At 51.4% G+C, this 22,212-nt stretch overlaps 1 protein-coding gene and 1 long non-coding RNA gene across 5 annotated transcripts; one reads left to right on the top strand and one right to left on the bottom strand.

The window, feature by feature from the left end:
- Nucleotides 1-747: 747 nt before the first annotated feature.
- Nucleotides 748-8,897, bottom strand: LOC116103305. The gene is made up of 3 exons (XR_004123457.1): nt 8,809-8,897; nt 4,497-4,662; nt 748-1,120 (listed from the first exon to the last, which is right to left on the bottom strand). It is a non-coding gene; the product is annotated as an uncharacterized LOC116103305 (long non-coding RNA).
- Aldh3b1 (aldehyde dehydrogenase 3 family member B1) lies at nt 5,476-21,728 on the top strand. Of its 4 annotated transcripts, XM_031389123.1 has the most exons (11): nt 9,177-9,213; nt 9,334-9,483; nt 11,493-11,655; nt 13,419-13,529; nt 13,634-13,754; nt 13,949-14,034; nt 14,347-14,428; nt 16,380-16,766; nt 17,152-17,318; nt 19,820-19,919; nt 21,123-21,728. In XM_031389123.1, the coding sequence occupies exons 3-11, from the start codon at nt 11,494-11,496 to the stop codon at nt 21,311-21,313; spliced, it is 1,407 nt and encodes a 468-aa protein (XP_031244983.1). In that variant the 5' UTR covers nt 9,177-9,213; nt 9,334-9,483; nt 11,493; the 3' UTR covers nt 21,314-21,728. The 4 variants fall into 4 exon arrangements, with proteins under 4 accessions (XP_031244982.1, XP_031244984.1, XP_031244981.1 ...); XM_031389122.1 differs by lacking the exons at nt 9,177-9,213; nt 9,334-9,483 and adding an exon at nt 5,476-5,558; XM_031389124.1 differs by lacking the exons at nt 9,177-9,213; nt 9,334-9,483 and adding an exon at nt 8,496-8,520.
- The last annotated feature ends 484 nt before the right edge of the window (nt 21,729-22,212 follow it).

Here is a 22,212-nt window from a genome sequence, read left to right as displayed (position 1 = left end):
TGTATGTGTGGTATGTGTGTATTTTGTGGTTTGTATGTGTGGCTTTTGTCTGTGTACATGCATGTGGTATATGTGTGGTATATGTGGGTGTAGTGTGTGGTTATGTATGGTGTATATATTATATATAATATATATGTGTAGTGTGTGGTATGTAGTATGGTATAGTGTATACTGTGTGTACTGTGTAGCATGTGTAGTGTATGGAGTATATGTGGTATGGATGTGGTGTGGGGGGGTATAATATGTGGAATATATATGGTATGGATGTGTTGTGTGTGTAGTGTATGGAATATATGTGGTGTGTGTGTGTGTGTAGTGTATGGAATATATGAGGTGTGTGTGGGTAGTGTATGGAATATATGTGGTGTGTGTGTGTAGTGTATGGAATATATGTGGTATGGATGTTGTGTGTATGTGTAATGTTTGAAATATATGTGGTGTATGTGTGTATGTATGTAATGTTTGGAATATATGTGGTATATGTGTGTATGTATGTAATGTTTGGAATATATGTGGTGTGTGTGTATGTATGTAATGTTTGGAATATATGTGGTATGTGTGTGTGTGTATGTAATGTTTGGAATATATGTGGTATGGATGTGGGGTGTGTGTGTGTGTGTGTGTGTGTGTATGTGTGTGTGTGTGTGTGTGTGTGTGTGCTGTTGCATCTTGGAACCTAGCCTGAGGGGAAATGCTTGTTCCAGTCTCAGGTAAGCCATTGCATGACTTTGTGACTTAAGAAACCAATTCCACTTCTCCATTCCCAGTTTACTCGTGCATACAGTAGAGACCGTCAGGTGCTCTCCTGAAGAGTCTCAGTGAGTACTTAAATGTGGAGATGAACAGGTGAGTGGATGAAGGATGAGGTGACAAAGAACGGCCCCTGGGGAGTCTAGGGGCTGAGGTGTGGGGACAGGTTAAATTTGCAGAGGTTCCGGGCTTTTGGCTGGCAGGACTGTCTTCAGACGACAGAGGGCGCCACTGTGGTGAAGCAGAAGTGGCTCTTGCAGTTGTGAAAGGAACAGGGATGTATGCAGCTCAGTTGATCAGGAGCTTCCTGTCATGAGCAGAATCCTGGGGCGATCCCCAGCCCTATGTAACTGGCCATGACTGTGCACACCTGTAAGTCCAACATACAAGAAGTGGAAAAGAGACCTGGGATTCAAAGGGTCATCTTGCTACATCTCACATTTGAAATTTGAAGTGAATACAACACGAGACACTGTCTTAAAAAAACCAAACAGAATAAGAGACAGAGCATGGAAGACACAGGACAGGAGGGATACAGGGGCACGAGGAAGCTCTGAAGCTCTGTGGCTGCAGAGTGTCCACAGCCTCATGTGGTGGTTGGGGTAAGCCTGAGGCTGAGGGAACACAGTGTTGGGAATGGCAGAGACCCTGAGAGGATACAATCCTATAGGATAGAGAGGGCAGGTGAGGCATGAAGAGAAGACAGAAGCTGGCATGGGGGGTGTACCACAGGCATTGGGTTCAGCGGGTGCTGAGTGGGAAGGGCAGTGGTGTGTGTGTGTGTGTGTGTGTGTGTGTGTGTGTGTGTGTGAGTGAGAGATGTGTATATGTGTGTGTGGTGTGTGTGAGATGTGTCTGTGTGTGTGTGTGTGTCTATGTGATGTGTCCATGTGTGTGTGGTGTGTGTGAGATGTGTCTGTGTGTGTGTGTGTATCTGTGTGATGTGTCCATGTGTGTGTGGTGTGTGTGAGATGTGTCTATGTATGTGTGATGTGTCTGTGTGTATATGATTATGTCTGTGTGTGTGTGCTTGATGTGTAGTGTATGTGGTATGTGTATGTATGTGTGATGTATGTGTGTGTGATGTGTGTATTTATGTTTATTTTATGTGTAGTATGTGTGGTATGCTGTGGTATGGTATATTTGTATAACGTATGTGTGTGTGCATGGTGCGTAGTATGTGATTTGTGTGTGTGATATGTGTGGTTTGCGCTATGTAGATGCTCTGAAAGAGGCTGAGAGGAAGCACCCAAAGCAGCCCCATCCCTCCCAGGAGTGCACCCTTCAATCATATTGGCAGAGGTCTCTGTGTACCAGGACAGAAGCCAGTATCATGTCCCTAACGTCTGTGCCCTCTTCTCAGTCAGCCACAGATTTAAGAACAGAAATTGGGGCCAAAAACATGGCTCAACTAGTAGAGATGCTTTCTGCCTAATTTGACTACCTGAGTTCAATTCTGGAGCACCGTATAGTGGAAGAAGAGAGAGAATTCTGTGGGTCGTCTCCATAGCATGATGTGGCATTTGTACACACATACACTTAGGTGGTTGTAAAAAATTTGTCAGAGAGGGGAGGTCACCGGGTAGACATCCACTATGATTTGCAGAACAGACAACCTGACAAGGCTTCTGTCTCTGCCACCTCTAGTCAGACCATGACAATTCGAGGTGAGACCCCAGTACTAGGCAGTATAACTCACATGCTTTCCCAAAGCCTTCTTACAATAATGTTTCATGTTTTGGGTTTTTGTTGTTGTTGTTGTTGTTGGTTTGGTTTGGTTTTTTGAGACAGGGTTTCCCTGTGTAGCCCTGGCTGTCCTGGAACTCACTCTGTAGACCATGCTGGCCTAGAACTCAGAAATCCACCTGCCTCTGCCTCCCAAGTGCTGGGATTAAAGGCATGTGCCACCACTACCTGACTACATTTCATGTTTTTAAATTCTCTTTATGACAGTAATCAATGTCCCTCACAGGAAGAAAAAGCAGAAATGGGCCATGGCAGCTCCCACCTGTAAGCCCAGATTCCCATCCTGGCAAACTGTTCTAGTCTCTTTTCTCTTGTGATCACACACAGGAAAGAAGAAAAGTGTTTTTCAGCTTATAATTGCAAGTCCAATCCATCGCTGAGTGAAGTCAAGGCAGGATCAAGACAGGAACTTGAGGGCAAGGTTTCTCATGGCACCCCTTCTGACCAAGGGAATCACTTCATAGCTAAAGAAATACAGTAGAAGCCGGACGGTGGTGGTGCATGCCTTTAATCCCAGCACTTGGGAGGCAGAGGCAGACGGATTTCTGAGTTCAAGGCCACCCTGGTCTACAGAGTGAGTTCCAGGACATCCAGGGCTATACAGAGAAACCCTGTCTCGAAAAACCAAAAAAAAAAAGAAAAAAAAGAAAAAAAAAAAGGAATACAGCAGAAGCCAGGCAGTGGTGGTACACGCAGAAATACAGCAGAGACCATGGGGGATTATTGAGGTTGGCCTGTTGCTATGTACTGTAATGCTAAATTCTATACTGAAGGTCTAGGCCCACAAGTGAATTCTCAGAGTTACCAGCTTTTGTTGTGCAAACCTTGTTCCTTAAGTTAAAACTACTGATTAAATTAAGCCATAAAAATGGCTACATCCAGCTGGGCGGTGGTGACACACGCCTTTAATCCCAGCACTTGGGAGGCAGAGGCAGGCGGATTTCTGAGTGGGAGGCCGAGCTGGTCTACAGAATGAGTTCCAGGACAACCAGCGCTATACAGAGAAACCCTATCTCAAAAAACAAACCAACAAACAAAAACAAAAAAAGAAAATGGAGGATTAGAGCCACGAAGGCTTTTGAGAAAGAGAGGAAGTGGAGAGAGAAGGCCCTCATGGTAGCAGACGTACCATGAGCCCATTGCCAGGAGAAACAGCAAGTTTCTGGGTACCCTGCTGGGGAGGTAGCCAGGCCAGCAGTAGAAAAGTAAATCAGAGGTGACCCCTCAATAACTGTCAAAGACAAGTAAAATAACCATAGTCCGGGTCTCATTTATTTGTAAACTCGTCGGGGATAGGTGTCAACTGACTGTACCACAGAGGATGCGGCTCTCTGCTCACAGCCTCACAGGCTCACACTCAGCTGGCTTTCTTACATAGCCTAGGGCTGCCTGCCCAGGGTATGGTGCCACCCACAATGGGCTGGCCCTCCTATACCAATTAACAACCCAGGCAATCCTCCACAGACGTGGCCACAGGCTAGTATGATCTAGCCATTTCTTCAGTTGATGCTCTCTCCTCTTAAGCGCTACATCTTGCTGACAACAATTTGGCTGAATCCCAGGGAATACTACCTCAAGTGTGTTGTCCTAGAAATTTGGAATTCCTATGGGCCTCATCTGAGGCTGTTCCTGAGATGAGACAAATTTAACTCCTAAACTATAAGAAAAGTCCCCGACGGCCTCCTGATAGGAAGGAGAATCTTAGAATCCTCCAACACCCCTCTTGCTTACTAGCATCTCTGCCAGATGAGCCCCTTATTGCTGTGTGGCCTCAGACCAGTGGCTGACCCTCTCTGGGCCTAGTTTCTGGCTGAGAGCTACAAGCTCAGCTCCAGCTCAGTCCTACATGACAGCCGTTCTGCCGGTGCATCTGTCTGGCTCAGTTCCAGACAGTAACACAGCAGAGCTGTCACATGCTGATCCACGTGACAAGTGGCGGCTGGGGGCTCCATCCCACACAGAAGACAAGGCCCTCAGTGGCCCCTCAGCTCTACACCTACCTCAGCTAGCTGAATCCTGCAGGCCTGACAGCGGGGCGTGGGTCTGAAGGCCTCTCCTGCCCTCCCAGGTAGGCCAGGGAGCGGGGCGAGGCGGTGAAGAGCATCTCCCAGGTGCAAGGTTGGCGCAGAGGCCCCGGCCAGCAACCTTCAGGCTGGCCCAGGGCACCTGCGGGGAAAGAACTGAATGGTGGCCCGGGGAAGAGATGTGAAGGATGCTTCTCTCTCTCACACACACACACACAATCCAAATCGCCAGCCTGTCTGCCCCAGCAGCTGCTCAGAATCATCCCTCTTCGTGCTGGCTCCCACAGGTGTCCCTGGAATAGAGCCAGGCACAGCTCTGCACCTGCAGAGAAGCGGGACCCCAGGGGCCACCTCAGCAGCACAGGGTGGCAGGCAGAGGGGATGTCTTTGGGGAGCGACACATCCCTAGCTCTATAGCTATAGGTTACCATGTACATCCTACGTGGCCAAATCCTGTCCCTTCACAGATCCCATGTTGTCATTGTAAAATGTGAGGCTTGGAGGTGACAAATCCGTGAGTGGGCTTCAGCTGGAGGCAGACCGAGGGTCACAGCCAGGCAGAGGCCTGGGCTGCAGCTGGCAGATAGTCTGGGCCTGAGACCGTATTTTTGGACTCTGGGTCTGGCCTCTCCTTTCAACAAATGGGGAAACTGAGACTGAAGGCTAGGTGGGGTGTAGAGTCTTTCTTGATATTCCAGGTCTCTTTATCCCCACCCTCCTTCACACTGAAGTTCACTCCCACCTCAGCCCTCCCTTCCTCCCTGTCCACTATCCCCATTCAATGCTCAGAACTGCTGTATGACTCTGAACTGGGCCCTGCCTCCTTTTCTGCCATCTGAGAGAGTATCTCTAAACCGCTCTTAGATAGATGTTGTGGTAAAATCCCAGCTAACAGCTTCCACCTGGCCTGGAGCCAAGGTCAGGCACTAGGCCAGGGTGGCCCCGCCCCAGGGGCAGGCACTGTTGGACCTTGCATAAGGGCAGGGTGCCAGGCAGAGCCGGACAGCCAGGAAGCAGTGCAGCTTGGTAAAGCTTCAGGTACCGTATCCTGGGAAGATGGGAGTAGATCTGTTATTGATCTGGTTCAGCTCCTCTGGGGTGCCAGGCTTCCTGTCTTGTCTGGCAACTGGCAGTTTCACACACAGGCAGCCTGTGTCTTCCAGGCTGTATCTGCCTGAAGCTTGAGGAGAAAAGGGAAGGAAGAGACTGAGGGGGGAGGGCGGGAAGGAAGGCTCGGAGTGTAGAGCTCTGCGAGCCTGCACTAGGTTACTCAGCCCTTCCCCTCCTGGAGGACTCGACATCCTGTGAGGGGGATGAGGGACATGGCTGCCACAGGAGAGAACATGGCCCTGACCCTGAAGGTTCATTCAGGCACTAGCTGTTTCCAAGGCACTACTACCAGGCAGGCCTGGCTAGCTGGAGAGACTCCAAAGATCCTAGGAAAAACTCTTCCTCAACAATACACTTAGTCAGAGTGAAAGAGAGGCAGGCCCCCTGCTTGCCGGTGGGGGTTGAGGGGAGCAGGAATCTTGTGGTTCCAAGGACTTCATGTTCTGGGCAGCTTATCTATAGGGAGAGCTGGTGAGCTTGGTCCCCAGGTCCAGGAGTGTCTTGGTAGTTGCCTGGGGACCCATAGATGGGAGAAGCTGCTGCCCAGAGGTTTGGCAACTTCCTGGAACCCAGGGCCAAAGTCACACTTAGACTAGAGATTAAAGCAGGAGTCCCTTAGGTTTCAGGACCTGGGGGTCTTTGAGCCTGACCATGTGACTCACCTCTGGCAGTCCTAATGGAGGTCTCCACACCCTGAGGCCACACCTTAACCTACTGTCACCCAGATCCCAACCCTACTGCATCTCGGGTTGATGTGCTTGTCTGCCCGGAACCCACACTGGCTTGAGGTTGCCTTGGGCCTCATCCTGGAGTCCTCCTCTCCCAGTCCCTCTGCTACCATCTGTCTGCAGCTCACTGGGGCCATCATGACTAAGTGCTTCTGGGGGCTGTGCCTGGCCCAAGCCTTTTAGAACCTCTTCCTTTGAGCTTCCCTAGCAACAAGCACTACAAGTGCCAGCAAGAACTTACCCATGTTACCAATGAAGAAAGAGAGCCAAGAGTCTGGGAGACCTGCCTGAGGCCCTCGAGCCAGTAAATGAGCTTGCTGGGACTTGTGCCCAGGTCACTGAGCCCTGACTATGGAGGTCTGAGGTGTAGATGAAGAAACCGAGGCAGGAAGGATGGGGGAGTGGGGGGTGGGCAGGGCTTTCCTTTGTAGGAGGAAGCGGGCATGAGCGGGAGGGAAAGTCCATCATCTGGACCCTTCCAAGAGCACGGGGTAGGGCACTTGCATGGCAGCCATGCCCCGGGCGTTGGAGCATGGGCTTGAGTGCTCACTTGTTCCCCATTTTCTCCAGTTTTCGGGATCACCCTGCAGCCCTGGGCATCCACAGCAAATGCCTGTGCTGGTCTAGCCTACCCTAGGCAGCCCCTGTTTGATGAAACAAAGTCTCATGTATCCCAGGCTTGTCTCAAGCTCTCTATGTAGCCAAGGATAACCCTAAACTCTTTGACTTTTCTGCTTCCACTTCCCAAAGAATCCAATTCTATCCTTCATGCATACTGGACAAGCCAAGTGAGCTATATCTCCAGCCCCTATACAGTAGTTATTTTTACTTTTTGTATGTTTTTATAAACCATTTGTTTATAGCTGGGTAGTGATGGTGCACGCCTTAATCCCAGGACTCAGGAGGCAGAGGCAGCTGGATCTCTGAGTTCGAGGCCAGCCTGGTCTACAGAACATAGAGAAACCCTGTCTCAAAAAACCCCAAACCAAGTAAACAAACAAACAAAACATTTGTTTATGATACGGGGTGGTGCATGCTACAACATGTATGCGGAAGTCAGAGAAACAATTTTGTGGGGTTGACGCTCTCCTTCCACCTTTCTGTGAGTTCTAAAGAGCGACTTTAGGTTATCAGGCTTAGAGAGCAAACCTTTGCCTTCTATTCCATCTCACTGGCCCTTAATTTTTGGGGAGATAGGGGTTGTTTTTGTCTTTAAAGATTTATTTATTTTATGTATGAGTGCTCTATCTGCATGTAGGCCTACATGCCAGAAGAGGGCATCAGATCCCAGTATAGATGGTTGTGAGCCACCATGTGGTTGCTGGGAATTGAACTCAGAACCTCTGAAAGAGCAAAGAGTGCTCTTAACTGCTAAGCTATCTCTCCAGCCCCTTGTTTGTCTTTTTTTAGGTAGAGTGTTACAGATTTATATATTTATTTTATTTATATGAGTACACTGTCTTCCTGCACAACAGAAGATGGTTGTGAGCCACCATGTGGTTGCTGGGAATTGAACTCAGGGCCTCTAGAAAGAGCAGCCAATGCTCTTAAGCACTGAGCCCTCTCTCCAGCCCTTATTGCTGGTTTTGTTGTTGTTGTTGTTATTTTGACCAGGGTTTCATGTAGCTTTGGTTCACATGGAATTTGCTTGAACACATAGTAATCCCCTTGCCTCTGCCTCTCTACAGCTGGGCTTACAGGCATGGCTCATCATGTCAGGTTGATTACTGCTTTTAGAGGGATTCCCCAGGCCCAAGGCCCTCCTTAGACTCTAGGGAAACACAAATGACATAGAAACACCCACCCCAGTCTCAGGGAGACCCCTGGGCTCACCAGCTCTGAAGCTAAGCAGCTGAGCCAAGGACTTAGAGTGGCAGATCAGGAGAAATGACAGGATTGAGGGATAGAGACCAGAGAGATCACGCTTCATGTTCCTTGGTCCTGAATCTGCAGCTCACAAGTGTTGCTTCCTCCCAAGGCCTGTCGGTCTCTCTTCCCACCCTCAGGCTGCCCCATTGTCATGCTCCAGGAACTCAAAGTCTGAAGCAGGCAGCCTCGGTGTATCTGCACCTGGACCAAGGTTTTTCCAGTGTGAAGGAGCTGGATATACCCAGGCTAGCTCCTGTCCTCCCTGTGCCCCGGTCTTTGTTTCCTTCGGTGAGGTGAGGAACACTCCCCCTGCTGTTGTGTTTAAAGGAGTCAGGACAGACATCATTACTGACTGAGCCAGGGTGGGATATCCCTGGGGGAACTGGAGAGAGAGTACAGCCCAGTGGAGTTACACAGGAATCCCTAAGGGTATGTCCACAATGGCTTCCTCATTCTCCCATTATGTCTTAGTCTAAGCTTCCTGATACCAGGTGACAGAAGGCCTTGGCTCCTCTGCTTACTCAGGTCCAGCTTGGCTCCCTAGCCCCTGGTGGACACACCATTAGTCCACAGTGACCAACCTCTAGGTGTCATCATGGGCCAGGCGAGCAGTCCTGCAGGAGAGGTGTGTGTCCTGCTGCCATGGTGAGTTGGCATCAGTGTTGCTAGGAGCACTTCTAGAATGTTCCGCACAGACCTCACCCACGGAGCTCCAAGCCCACAGTGTTTGGTAGCATGCTTTACATTTTTGTGGGTTCTGAAGAGATTCCAGTGAGCAGGGAGCGACTGTTGGGGGTGTCATTTCTTTTTTTTTTTCTTTCTCATGGGCATGTGTGTGGGTGCACTGTGTGGGGTTGCACATGTGTCTATATGTGTGGGTAAGGAGGCCTGAGATTAATGTCGGAAACTTTTCTTCATAGCTTCGTACTTCGAGACAGGGTCTCTCAGTCAAACCCAGAGCTGGCCAAGATGAGCAGCCTCCTTAGGTAGCTTGCACCAGGGAGTCCTCTCTCTGGGCTCCGAGGCTGGAATTATAGGAAGATGGCGTGCCCACTGGCATTTTTCTGGATCAGGAGACCTGAACTCTGGTCCTCTTGCTTCGACAGCAAGAGCTTTAACCACAGAGCATCTCCTCAACTCTGCTGATGACTCATGGACGCTGGCCTCCCCTGTACTTCCTAGGAGGAGCAAATGCTTTCTACAGTAGTCTGCAAACCAGGGCTCCTTCTCCTGTGGTGGAAGGGAAACTGAGGCAGGTTAGAAGGGGCTTCACCCAAGGTCTCACAGCTGGTAGATGCAGAGCCTGGAGACACACCGATAATGCTCTGGGGGTGTGGGGTGATGCTGTCCCCCACAATCTCAGCTTGTCTTGTTGGAACAGGAGGCCTGGAGGGTCAATACTGGTCCCTTGCCACAGCCTCTGGGCTTGCTTGTGGCTCCAGATCAACTGTTCCCCACACACCAGTCCCAAAGGCCTCCCCAGGTACCTGCCTGACAGTGGCAAAGCACTGATGCCCACCCTAGGCCCAGAGGCAGACAGCAAGGCCCCATCTTCACAGCTGTCAGCCAAGCCAAGCATGGTGCTATGTGCCCATAAACCTAGCACTTAGGAGATATAAGCAGGGGACCCGAATTCAAGGACATCTCAGCCACATAGCTTTTAAGGGCAGCTTGTCTCACATTCAACCAACCAAACCAAACACCCAGGGCTGGGGAGATGACTCAGCACATAAAGTCCCCATCAGCAAGTGTGAGGACCAGAGTTCATATCCCAGAACCCAGTGTGCTTGGTTTGACAGCTGCATGGAATTGCATAGCCTGAAGGTAGAGATAATGGATCCCCAGAGCAAGCTAGTCACACTAGTTTTCCTTTTAAAACTTTTTCTTTTATTATGTGTATGTGTGAGTGCAGGTGCATGCAGAGGCCAGAGGTACCATTTGGAGCTACAGTTACAGATGTGGGTGCCAGGAACTGAACTCTGGCTCTCGGGAAGAGCAGCAAGTGCTCTTAATGCACTTTTCTCCAGCCCTGGACTGGTCTTATCTGTGAACTCTGGGTTCAGCTGAGAGAGACTGAATAGCTGAAGAATGATTGAGAAAGACATCAGTATTAGCCTTGGGCCTCCATGTGCATGGACAAGGGAACACACATACACACATGCGTGCACATCACACACAGAGACAAAATTTTAAAAGCACAAACCAACAGTAACAATGACAAATTCCCACACCTCCAGCAGCTGGGAAGTTTGGGGCACTCAGCCCTAAGAAATGAGTTAAATAGGCAAAATGGGGTTGGCCTCCTGGTCCCTCCTAGCTACCCTCTTGGGGAGGAGACAATAAGAGAAGGTGGGCTGAGGGTAACTAGGCTTCCATCCTATGGTGCCATACTGTACAAAGCCAAGCTGAGGGGCCGCTGTGAACAGATAAAGGAGTGGCCTTCCTGGAGGAAGAGGCTCCAGTTATACTGAGTGCTGAAATCAGAGAGGAAGTGAGGAAAGAAAGGGCCCCTGACCAACTCTAGGAGTGAATTCGTCACAGGGCTCCTCTGATGAGCCCAGAGGAGTATCAGGCCTCCTCCCTGTCTTCCAGTCCTGGCTGGTGACTGTCTGTCACCCTACCTAGCCCTTCTCAGCTGTCACTTTCTCTACGGTTCCAGCTGACATCATGGCTGAGGTGGGCAGGAGGGCCTCTGAGAAGCCTTAGCCATTCTTCCCTTTGTGCCAAGGAGACACCAGAGTGTCATCACAAAAGTTTGGTCTAGTAACTCCTCTGCCCAAGGTCAGCCAAGGTCTCTGAACTGTCTCCGAACCGTCACCAGGCAGCGGGCTCCTCCTGTGCAGTGCCCCTAACCTGTGGTGGCTGCAGTGGTATCCTTTACTGTAGCCCATTCCTGTCCACTCTACCCAGGCTAGGCCGGGAAAGTAGCCCCTGGGAGCGCACTAGAGCAGGAAGGCCTTGGGTCAGAGCTAACCTTCACCGGCTCACCGGCCCAGCCTTAAAGGCTGCCAAACAGCTATCCCCAAAGCCCATACTCTGTCCTGTGGCTTCCTGTAAGTCCACCTGGCAGAAGGAGACATGTCTCTTATGTCTGGCTGTGTCCCATAAGGACAGAGTCTCAACCAATGGCCATTCTTGTCACCACTGGAGTTATCCAAGAGAGACCCCGGGAAGGCTCTGAGCTACTGGAATGGGCAGGGCCTGAAGAGTGTCACAAAAGTGAGGGCGGCCGCAGCCACCTGACTCATACTGCACTGTCCTGCAGGATGGACTCGTTTGAAGACAAGCTTCAGCAGCTGCGAGAGGCCTTCAAGGCAGGGCGGACGAGGCCAGCTGAGTTCCGGGCTGCACAGCTGCAAGGCCTGGGTCACTTTCTCCGAGACAACAAACAGCAGCTGCAGGAGGCGCTGGCCCAAGACCTGCATAAGGTGGCATGGAACAGGGACAGTGGGGTAGGGGTGTGTGTGCCCCCAGGCCAGCAAGGGTGGTCCAGCTGGGATAAGGAGCACAGCTCAGGCACATCCTCCAGTTAGAGAGGCTGAAAGCCCAGAGGACACAGCGGACTGTTTGACCCCTCCAGCTGTCCTCCAGCTACTCTGCAGCTGCTTATGGAAAACTTGGCATGTGCTTGGTTCTGGTACCAGTCTAGGGTCTGGAGAGATAGAGCAAAGTAAAGTCCCTGTGTCTACAGAACTAACAGGGGACAGGCTGTGCATGCTGCCTGGTAACATGGTAAGGTGTACGCACTCCGTTGTTAACAGGGGCCAGCTCATGAAGGTGGTTTGTATGTGGGGGTCAAAGAGGGCTATCCTAAAAAGGGAGGAGTGGCTCAGAACAGACAGGATGTAGGAGAAAGAAAGAGCTTCGTGGACATTGGAGGAAGTGGCCCAGCAGCATATGCAAAGGTCCTGAGGCAGGAGAGCTTGGTGTGTCTGTAACTGGGGAGCTGCAGAAGCCCAGAGTGGCTCGGGGGAAGTAAGAGAGACAGAAAAACATGGAAAAGAAGGCCTGAGGATATGGGCCATGCTCTGGAGGATTTGGATCTCACTTGGCACTGTAGACATCACAGCCTCTGTACCCTGCAGGCCCTGTGGTTCCCTCCCAGTCCCAGCAGCAGCCATACAGGCCCCCCACCTCCAGTCCTGAGATGGCTGTCCAAGGGATTGCCCCCGGAGTTCCTCTTTCCTATATCCCCTGCGGTTACCTTAGAGACACTCCCCACCCCCATTCTCAGACTCCTGAGACTGACTCCTGCAGCTTCTCACCAGCCCCGCCCAGCACCCAGGGGATTCAACCTTTCCCCCTTCAGCTCAGGTTCCACCTCCGCTTTCTCATCCGACTCCAGAAGCCTGGGCCTTACAAAGGATGCAGCAGCCCAGAAAATTCAACTGGGTGCCTCCCTCTGATCCAGTCAGACCACTCACTGTCTCTACCCTCAGCAGGCCAGGCAGCATCTGCCCCGTGGCCATCCCCTCATCCTACCCCTAGCACTCCTCCTGCTGGGCAGTCACAGCCAGTTAGCCTTAGAGGAGGGATCAGAGAACTCATTTTCTTGCCCAGAGACACACAGCCAGGAAAAGCAGGGCCCAAAGAAGAGCCTCATTCATAGTACCCTACTCTCTTGAGGTCACTGTGCCCCCTGGGTATAGACTGATTTCTAAGCCCACTCAAAACTTCCCTAGGGTCCTCAGGAACTGCCAGGCTTGCTATGAGCTGAAACTTGCAGGAAGTAGGCTTAGCTACTAGAAATCATGGTGGTTGGGTTGCACGAGACACCCACCAGGCTTTGTGTGGAGTATTCCCTTGTACAGTCTTGCCTGGCACTCTGACCAGGCTTTGTGTGGAGTATTCCCTTGTACAGTCTTGCCTGGCACTCTGAACCGCCTCTCCAGGCCTTCATCTTCTGCTACAGGGGCACTTGGTAGTATCCCCCTGGGCTGTAGGAAGTAAGATGAGGAGAACCGTGCCTTGTGCCTCATGCTCTGTGTTCTGTGCTGTGCAGAAGCCACCAGGGTATTTGTACCAGCTGGGATCTCTTCCCACTATACAGTCTGCCTCCAGGTGCACAGGGCTCCCAGGAGTGGGTGAATGAATGAATGAGCGAGTGAGTGAAAGGATAAAGAAACGTAGGACCTACAGGAAGGAAGCGATCCCCACCCCATTCAGCCCTGACCCTCAGCCCTTTCTGTAGTCAGCCTTCGAGTCAGAGGTGTCTGAGATTGCCATCAGTCAGTCTGAGGTGGACCTGGCCCTGAGGAACCTCCGGTCTTGGATGAAGGATGAGAAAGTGTCCAAGAATCTGGTAAGTTGGCAGAGGGGGCAGGGCGGGGTGGTAGGTGGGCTTTTGGGAACGCCTTGCTCCCACCGTGTGGCTCCACAGAGCCTCACGGCTCGCCCCTGGCCCAGGCCACACAGCTGGACTCAGCCTTCATCCGGAAGGAGCCCTTCGGTCTGGTGCTCATCATCGTGCCTTGGAATTACCCCTTGAACCTTACCCTCGTGCCGCTGGTGGGGGCCATTGCTGCAGGTGAGGAGACCTCTACCTTCCCATAGCCCTACTCACTGGAGAGCTCAGGACTACCTAGGAACCCGGAAAGGGAAGACAGGTGGATTGGCATCCTGCTCCTAGGTGGTCCCATCCATCACTTCTGACTCATCTGAGGGTCTGGTCTGAGGGTGGGTGTGGACATGTCCCCAGCATTCCCTCTGTGCTGGCTGCAGGAAACTGTGTGGTACTCAAGCCCTCAGAGAACAGCAAGGCCATTGAAAAGATCCTGGCTGAGGTCCTACCCCGCTATCTGGACCAGGTAAGCAGAGATAGAGGAGTTCCTACACTTGGCTAGCAGGGGCTCTTCTGAGTTGTATGGCTTTAGCTACATCACCTTTTCTCACCTCCAGCTTCCCTTCTAGGATCTAGCCCATGTAGTCTGTCCCCTGAAGTCCCATAGCTGGTCCTAGCACCATTTTTTCTCTTGGTCTAGTGTTCAGCCATCCCTGTCCTGGGAAGTTCTCAGGAAGGATTGTCCATGCCTGGGTGAAGCAAAGTGGGTGGGATCCAAGCAGGGTGGACCACCCCTGGATACGGAGGCTGGGTCTGAGGACCTCCCCTGCCCCCACAGAGTTGCTTTGCTGTGGTGCTGGGTGGGCCTCAGGAGACCGGGCAGCTGCTGGAACACAAGTTCGACTACATCTTCTTCACAGGTAAGGCTCTGGGGTGGCTCCAGCACCCACAGCGTAAGAGAGAAGTGCAGAATCCCATGTCCACATACACTAGCTACCTCCCTAACCTCAACCTCACTAGTCAAAAATCTGTCCGTGTCAAGCTTCTACTGCACCAGGCCCTGACAGCAGACCCCCATGGCCTCCCTTCAGCCTTCACAGTAAGAGGCTGGCTCAGGCTGCTGAAGGGCAGAGCTGCCCAGTTAGCCAGGATAGGATTTGCACCCAAGCTCTTAGGGAGACTAGCTCCCAGAGGACACCTGCCATTATGCTAGCTTGTCCCAGGTCCCAGATGTCTGCTTCGAGGGACCAAGATGAAGCTTCTAGGGGATTTAAAGGTGGGTAGTACTTCCAAGGCCTGCGCTGGCTGGTTCTGACTTGCATGTGGTTAGAGTAGGGGCGAAGTGTGGGCTTTGGGATTTTTTGTTGTTGTTTTGTTTTGTTTTGTATAGCCCTTACTGTCCTGGAACTCACTCTGTAGACCAGGCTGGCCTCGAACTCAGAAATCCGCCTGTCTCTGCCTCCCAAGAGCTGGGATTAAAGATGTGCGCCACCACTGCCCTGCAGGCCTTTGGAAGTTTCTCTAGACTTTGCCTCAAGCCTCAGAAAAGTGCAGCTGGGAAGAGGGAAGGCTGCTGGAGCAAAGGCAGATTGGTCTTCCCTTTGGGAAAAGCCACCAGTACAGTCTCATAAGTAGGCAAGGCAAGAGGCAGGGAGTGTCATCAGAGTCCCCTCCACACCCTCAGCCCTAGTGGCCCTTAGGTTTGGGTCCCCAGGGCCAGGTACAGAGGCAAGGCAAAGCCCAAGACCAGTTTCCAAGCCAGGGCCTAACAAACCAGACTGGGATCTTGATGCAAGGTCCCATGACTAATGTGGTCAGTTTGCTCGCCTGTAAAACTGAGGCTGTCCAAAGCCAAAATAGGCCTAGAAGAAAAAGTCTTTTAAGCAGCATACAGTCCTTAGGAAGTGTTCATCGAAACCCTCCTCCCTCAGGCAGGGGATCTCTGTTGAGTACATAGACTGCAGATCATGTCCAAGGCTGTCTGTTCTGGAGTCTTTTGTCAGTGTTTGAGGTGCTGGGGATCAAACTCAAAACTTCTTGCATGCCAAGCAAGTGCTCTGCACTGAGCTCAACTCTCAGCCTGAGGTGGGACTGCTGCTCTTGTTTGGGTTTGGCTTTTTTTTTTTTTTTTTTTTTTTTTTTTTTTTTTTTTTCTAAACAAGGCCTTATGTATCACCTGCTGGCCTCAAATCACTACATAGCCGAGGGTGAGCTTGTAGTCCGGATATTCTTACTTCTGAGGGCAGGGGTTACAGGAGCGCACCTCCATGGCTGGCTCAGCCACTGTTTGAGATAGGATCTCACACTGTAGCCCAGACTGGCATTGAAGTTAAAGTAATCTACCTCAGCTTCCAGAGCACTGAGATCACAGGCAAGTGTCCCTGTCCCCAGAGTGCCTCTGTGGGATGTGAACGGAGAAGAGCAGAGAGTAAGCAAGGAATGGAGGAATTGTGGTATGGCAGGGAAGGGCTGGGACAGGCTGGAGGATGAGCGGATGAGGGAAGGGGAGGAGGACTCAGGGAGTAGCCTGTGGAGCAGAATTTAGGGAAGATGGAGTATATGAGACTGAGAGGAGAGTCCTGAGCATCGGTCAGGCTAAACTGGCTCTGGCCTTAGAGGACAAGGCGAAAGACATCAGAGGTTTCAGAAGATGAAAAAGTGGTTAGTCCTGTGGTGAGCTGGACAGTGAGCTTCAGTGTGGGACAGAGAGAGAGAAGCAGAGAGGCTTCACCTAGGAGGGAGTTATGGAGTCCAACTTACTGCTGGGAGTGTAGAATAAACTCCTTTGGATCTCCTGTGCAGGGATCCAAGTGAGGCCACACACCTAGCTAATTGACTTGTGAGCCACTCTTGACCTTTCCATGTTCTCAGGGAGTCCTCGTGTAGGCAAGATCGTCATGGCTGCTGCTGCCAAACATCTGACACCCATCACTCTGGAGCTGGGGGGTAAGAACCCCTGCTATGTGGATGACAACTGCGACCCCCAGATAGTGGCCAACCGTGTGGCTTGGTTCCGCTACTTCAATGCCGGCCAGACCTGTGTGGCCCCCGACTACGTCCTGTGTAGCCAAGAGATGCAGGAGAGATTGGTGCCTGCCCTGCAGAATGCCATCACGCGTTTCTATGGAGACAACCCACAGACCTCCCCCAACCTGGGCAGAATCATCAACCAGAAGCATTTCAAGAGGCTCCAGGGATTGCTGGGCTGTGGCCGTGTGGCCATCGGTGGCCAGAGTGATGAGGGAGAGCGCTACATTGGTGAGTCTCCCTCTGACCTAGGCTAAGACCTTCCTAAGTCAGAGGAGCCCATGTTGGACTGCAGGTCTCAGCCTATGTCTCCATACCTCTCGAAGCTGGCCTAAGCACACAGCTTTTGGTACCCAGTGCCACAGTGCCCCTATTAGTGTGGGTCCTCAAAAAAGCCCAGGACCCAGTGAGCTGTGATCTCACTCTAGAAGTTCAGAGTGTGGCTTAAACCTCTGTTCTAGCTTTTGTTGTTCTGTGAGACTCCAGATCCCAAGCCTGAGGTCCTAGAAGTCAGACTCTGGATTTAACCTGTACGCAGGCTCTGTCCTTATTGGAGCCCCTCTTTCTGGACATGGTCTTGCCTATGGATGAGACTGGGTTGTCTCTTGTATTGCAGCCCCCACAGTGTTAGTGGATGTGCAGGAGACAGAGCCCGTGATGCAGGAGGAGATCTTTGGGCCCATCCTGCCCCTGGTGACTGTGAGGAGCCTGGATGAGGCCATTGAGTTCATCAATCGGCGGGAGAAGCCACTGGCACTGTATGCCTTCTCTAAGAGAAGCCAGGTGGGATCAAGTACCAGAGATGGGCTGTGGGAGGGGTGGCAACAAGGGGTACAGACCCTCTGGGTAGTTACAGGGCCTTAGGCATGGTGGCCTCCTGGCTTTGTCCCTGCCCTCCCTCCCAAAAGTCAAACCTTCCCTGGGGCAAACTATCCTGGATGTCATCATACCTGGACAAACAATTTTCTGAGATGAGGTCTCATGTAGCCCAAGCACATACATGGTACACATACACACATACAGGCAAAATATAATCATGAAATAAATACATCTTAAAGATTAGAAGCAAACAAGTCTACCAAATAAGGGGATGTGAGTGAGATAGCCGAACCAGTAAAGATGTCACAAAACTGGTGATCTGAGCTCAATCTCCAAGAATCCTGCGGGAGAACAACAGACTCCCACAAATTTTTTTCCCAAAAGATCTCATGAGCTGTGACTAGTGTTTCACTAGTTTCTCTCTCACACACACAAACACACAATACAATGTAATAAAATTAAGAAAAAACCCTACCAAATCAGTTACATACCCAGCTGTTACCATTAAAATAAAATACACTTTATTTATACAAAACTTTAAGTATACAAAAAGCCACAAAGGAGTAGACTTCCCGTGTACCCCACAAGCAGTTCCCCATGCAGGACCCTGGCAACTCCAGAACCAGAAAAGTACTCTAGGCGTCGCCACCACTGCCCCTCCTCCATCTGTGCCACGGGTGCTCTGGATCTTGTGCCGCATGGACTCGGCCTCAGCCAAGGTCTCTACAATGTCCCCAGTTTCCTGGTCTCTCACAACTCTGTGTCAGGGAATGGGGTTTCTAGACAGAATGCCTAGAAATGTGGCGTATCACAGAGCCACAGGATGCTAAAGGTTGCTTGAGCAAGGCCATGTCTGCTGGAAGGCCCTGGGGAGAGCTGTTCTGTCCTATCTGGAGTGTCTGAACAAGCCTCCATGCTGGCCCCGAAGGGAGGCAGTATGCTGGCACTCTCTCTATGGAAGGGACAACTACCATGTTACTGCAGATGTGTTCTAGACCCCAGGGGAACGGTTTGTCTCTTGAGCCATTTATTCAGTTATAACAGCCTTGTTGTGTGTGTGTTCTCAGCTTAGCGTTTTTTATAACCTTTGTATATATTTGTGTGTAGATGCAGAGGCTGGAACACAATTTGCAGGAGTCCGTTCTCTCCTCCTACCTTGTGGATCCTGGGCATCAATCTTAGGTCATTAGGCTTGGTGGCAAGTGCCTTTACCCACTAGCCCCAGCTTTAAAAACAGATTTTTTATTTTACATTTATTTATTGTGTGGTGGTCAGAGGACAACTTGAGGACTCAGCTCTTTCCTTCTACCATGTGTGTTTTGGGGATCAAGTCAGATTGTCAGGCTTGACAGCAAAAGTCTTTACACATGGAGCCATCTCCGTGGGGCCTCAAGTAGCTCAGGCTAGCCTTCAACTCACTATGTAGCTAAGGATTATCTTCAGCTGGGCAGTGGTGGTGCACGCCTTTAATCCCAGCACTTGGGAGGCAGAGGCAGGCAGATTTCTGAGTTAGAGGCCAGCCTGGTCTACAGAGTGAGTTCTAGGACAGCCAGGGCTACACAGAGAAACCCTGTCTCGAAAAAACCAAAAAAAAAAAAAAAGGATTACCTTCAACTCCCAGCCCTCGCATCCTCACTGGTATAATTACGGGCACGTGCCACCGTATCCAACACTGTGTCTGACTGTGCAAGTCTACAGTCTGCCCTGGCTCTGCCCTGTGGCCACTTCCTCCTTTGTTCTACATGAAAGTCTCTGCTGAGACCATCTCAGACTCAACTTCCAACTTGGCCATTCCTCTGTAGAACCTTTAGAGAACACAACACGGCACTTTTGGCAGAGAGTGCCAACTATCTTTAGTCTCCTGAACCCAGCACCAGTCTGAGACCAGGCTGTCTTCCAGCCTGCTCTCCCTCTGATGGGACTGTCGCTCTGGGTAGCCTCAGGCTGAGGCAATGCTGATTGATACCTGCTAGGATCCACTTCACCAGACGGGGTCCAACTCAGAGTTGTCATTGGGGGCATTAAGTAGGGCAAACCCATCTCCTTTTCCTTCAGCGTTTGAGGGACCTGCAGACCGAGAAAACCCTCCAGAAAGTCAGTCAAGGCTTTCTAAGGCTGCTAAGTTCAAACCCGACCTTAGTGACCCAAACTCGCCCCATAGCTCCCTTTACTTCTCTTGCCCCTCTCTCTAGAAGAGCTGTCTCTTTTATAGTAAGACTAGTAGTTACCCCCTCCCATTCCCTGGGACGCCTCCATGACTGGATGCTTCACTGTGTCCTACTCTGCCTGAGTAGATGATCCAGGTCGCATGACTTATTTTTGGGCTTGTCTCCCAACACCCTGCCAGGGACACTTACAGGCAGATCCATAGAGAATATGCCCCAGGGTGGAGTTTGTGGGTCTGTCCCATTAGGGTTATCTTGGACCTCAGGCCCTCACTGAAACAGTTCCTCTTTCTCTCCCAGGTCGTCAAACAGGTATTGGCTCAGACCAGCAGCGGGGGTTTCTGTGGGAATGATGGCTTCATGCACATGACCCTGTCCAGCCTTCCTTTTGGAGGAGTGGGTAGGTAGCTGCAGAGCTCTGCCCTCCTTGGCTGACCCCCTACCTGCCTCCCTACCCTGCTCCTTGACCACACTAACTGTAGAAGTTGTGCCCCACTCTCAGTGCCTAGTGCAGTGGGCAGGAGTGGAAGCCCCTCTCCACTGACAGTGTCCATCTAGCCTGCCTCTCTCCCACCTCCCCACAGTCTATGGTGGAACCTTCCAGATATGCTTGCACTAAACATGTGTGTGAGAAGCCATGGGGAGATCATCTTGGTGCATTTATAAAAACACACCAGTTGCTTCCAGCTACTGAAGTCTTTGTCTCTCCCTAGACTTTGGCCACCCATCCCCACACAGTCCTGGCCTTCAACCCCATGGCAGGGCCAAATGATGCTCCTTCAGCCTTCCCAAGTTCCTGCAAACCCAGCTCTGGGTGTCTCTGTTTTCAGGAGGCCAGGGATGTGGAGATGCCCCATCCCCCCAACTCCAAACCTCACAGCTGTATCCGAGCAAGCCCACAGGCATGTAACCAGAGCAGCCACTTCTCCTTTAGGCTGACTTCCTCACTGGAAGTATCCTGGTCCTTCCGCCCGGTCAGACTCAGTATCAGAGCAAGTGACAGCATTGCCTACCAGTCCTGGTCTTGCCTAGAAGTCCTGCTCCTGTTCCCCCCTTTAGTCTGTTGTGGCAGCTACTGAACATGACCTTTACATGTTACCCCCACCTTCCCCGCTTACACTCTATCTGGCTGACTTCACATTCCTCTGGCTTCACTAACTTTAACAAGCCAGCTTCATTATTCCCAACTCCATCCAGGCCATGTCCCCTGGACGTTCTGGGTTGAGTCCCTGTCCCTTCCTAGACAGTAACACAGGTTTGAAGATGTCTGTCACAAACCTAGAAAGAAGATGCCACTCTCACAGAGAGCCTGAGGCAGTCACTTGCCCAGAGCGACATACGTGTTCAGTACAGAGCTGGGATTCAACGTTGGGCAGCCTGGCTCCAGAACTCATGCCCATGACCTCAGTTTGCCTATCCCTCAGGACACCTGGTAAACTGGCTGGGGCAAGCTCAGTGCTCATCTGTAATGCCTTGTGATAGCCCACTGAACACACAGAGAAACAGAGGCTAAGATAGCCTACCTGTCAAAGCCAAGTCTATGCAATGCTCCCCCCGCTTGGCCCTTAAAGACCTAAAGACCTGTGTTCTGTGCTGCCCACAGGGACCAGCGGGATGGGCAGGTACCACGGCAAGTTCTCCTTTGACACCTTCTCCAACCAGCGTGCCTGTCTGCTGCGTAGCCCGGGAATGGAGAAGATCAATGACTTGCGCTACCCACCCTACTCCAGTCGAAACCTCAGGGTGTTGCTGGTGGCCATGGAGCAGAGGTGCTGCAGCTGCACTCTGCTGTAAGCAGGGGTGTTGGGGCACAGGAGCCTGCCTGGGGCACAGCTGCAGAGGAAGTGGCCTGCCAGGGTCCAGGTCACAGAGCAGTTTGCTCAGCCCTTCTTGGTGGAGCCCTCCACCTCCTGGGGCTCTTTTTTGGACCTTTGAATGAGATAGGCTGAGGGTAGGAATGTAGGAAAGGAGGCAGTGACCTGCCCAGTGTTAGCCATAGAATCTTTGAGAGAGCAGGGCTCTCCTGAACTACCCACTTTCTTGTTGTGGATAGTATTGCAAGGGAGCAGTGATATTTGGCACAGGTCATACTCTGTGACCAGGCATGTCTGGGTCTCCTGAACCTCAGTTTTCTATCTGCACAATGGAGATAAATTAACAAAACAACCTATGGTCACTGGAAGTATTAAACTAGGAGGGCTGACTCCAAGCTACAGGTGTCTTGTCTTTTTGGAGTGGAGGTGCTGCCTCCATGGTAAGACTACGATCCTCCCCCAGCTACTCACCCCTCAGCTCTTCCAGCTACTCACTCCCCCAACTATTCCTCACCCCTCACCTCACATGGTATCCCCATCTTGTCCCATGCAGACTCCTCCCCATTCTTCTCAGCAGTGAAACTTTCCACCAGTCTGAGCTCCAGGCTCCATGGGATGACGCTTCTAGCCACTCAACTGCTAAAACCTCAATTTTTGACTTCCTGTCTCTACACGTGGCCTGGTCTTTTTTTTTTTTTTTTTTGGTTTGGTTTTTTTTTTCGAGACAGGGTTTCTCTGTGTAGCCTTGGCTGTCCTGGAACTCACTCTGTAGACCAGGCTGGCCTCGAACTCAGAAATCCGCCTGCCTCTGCCTCCCAAGTGCTGGGATTAAAGGCGTGCGCCACCACCGCCCAGCGTGGCCTGGTTTTTGACCAAGTC

This window comes from Mastomys coucha, unplaced genomic scaffold (assembly GCF_008632895.1).
Source record: "Mastomys coucha isolate ucsf_1 unplaced genomic scaffold, UCSF_Mcou_1 pScaffold21, whole genome shotgun sequence".
Taxonomy (NCBI): Eukaryota; Metazoa; Chordata; class Mammalia; order Rodentia; family Muridae; genus Mastomys; species Mastomys coucha.
This window is presented reverse-complemented; position numbering and strand designations above follow the sequence as displayed.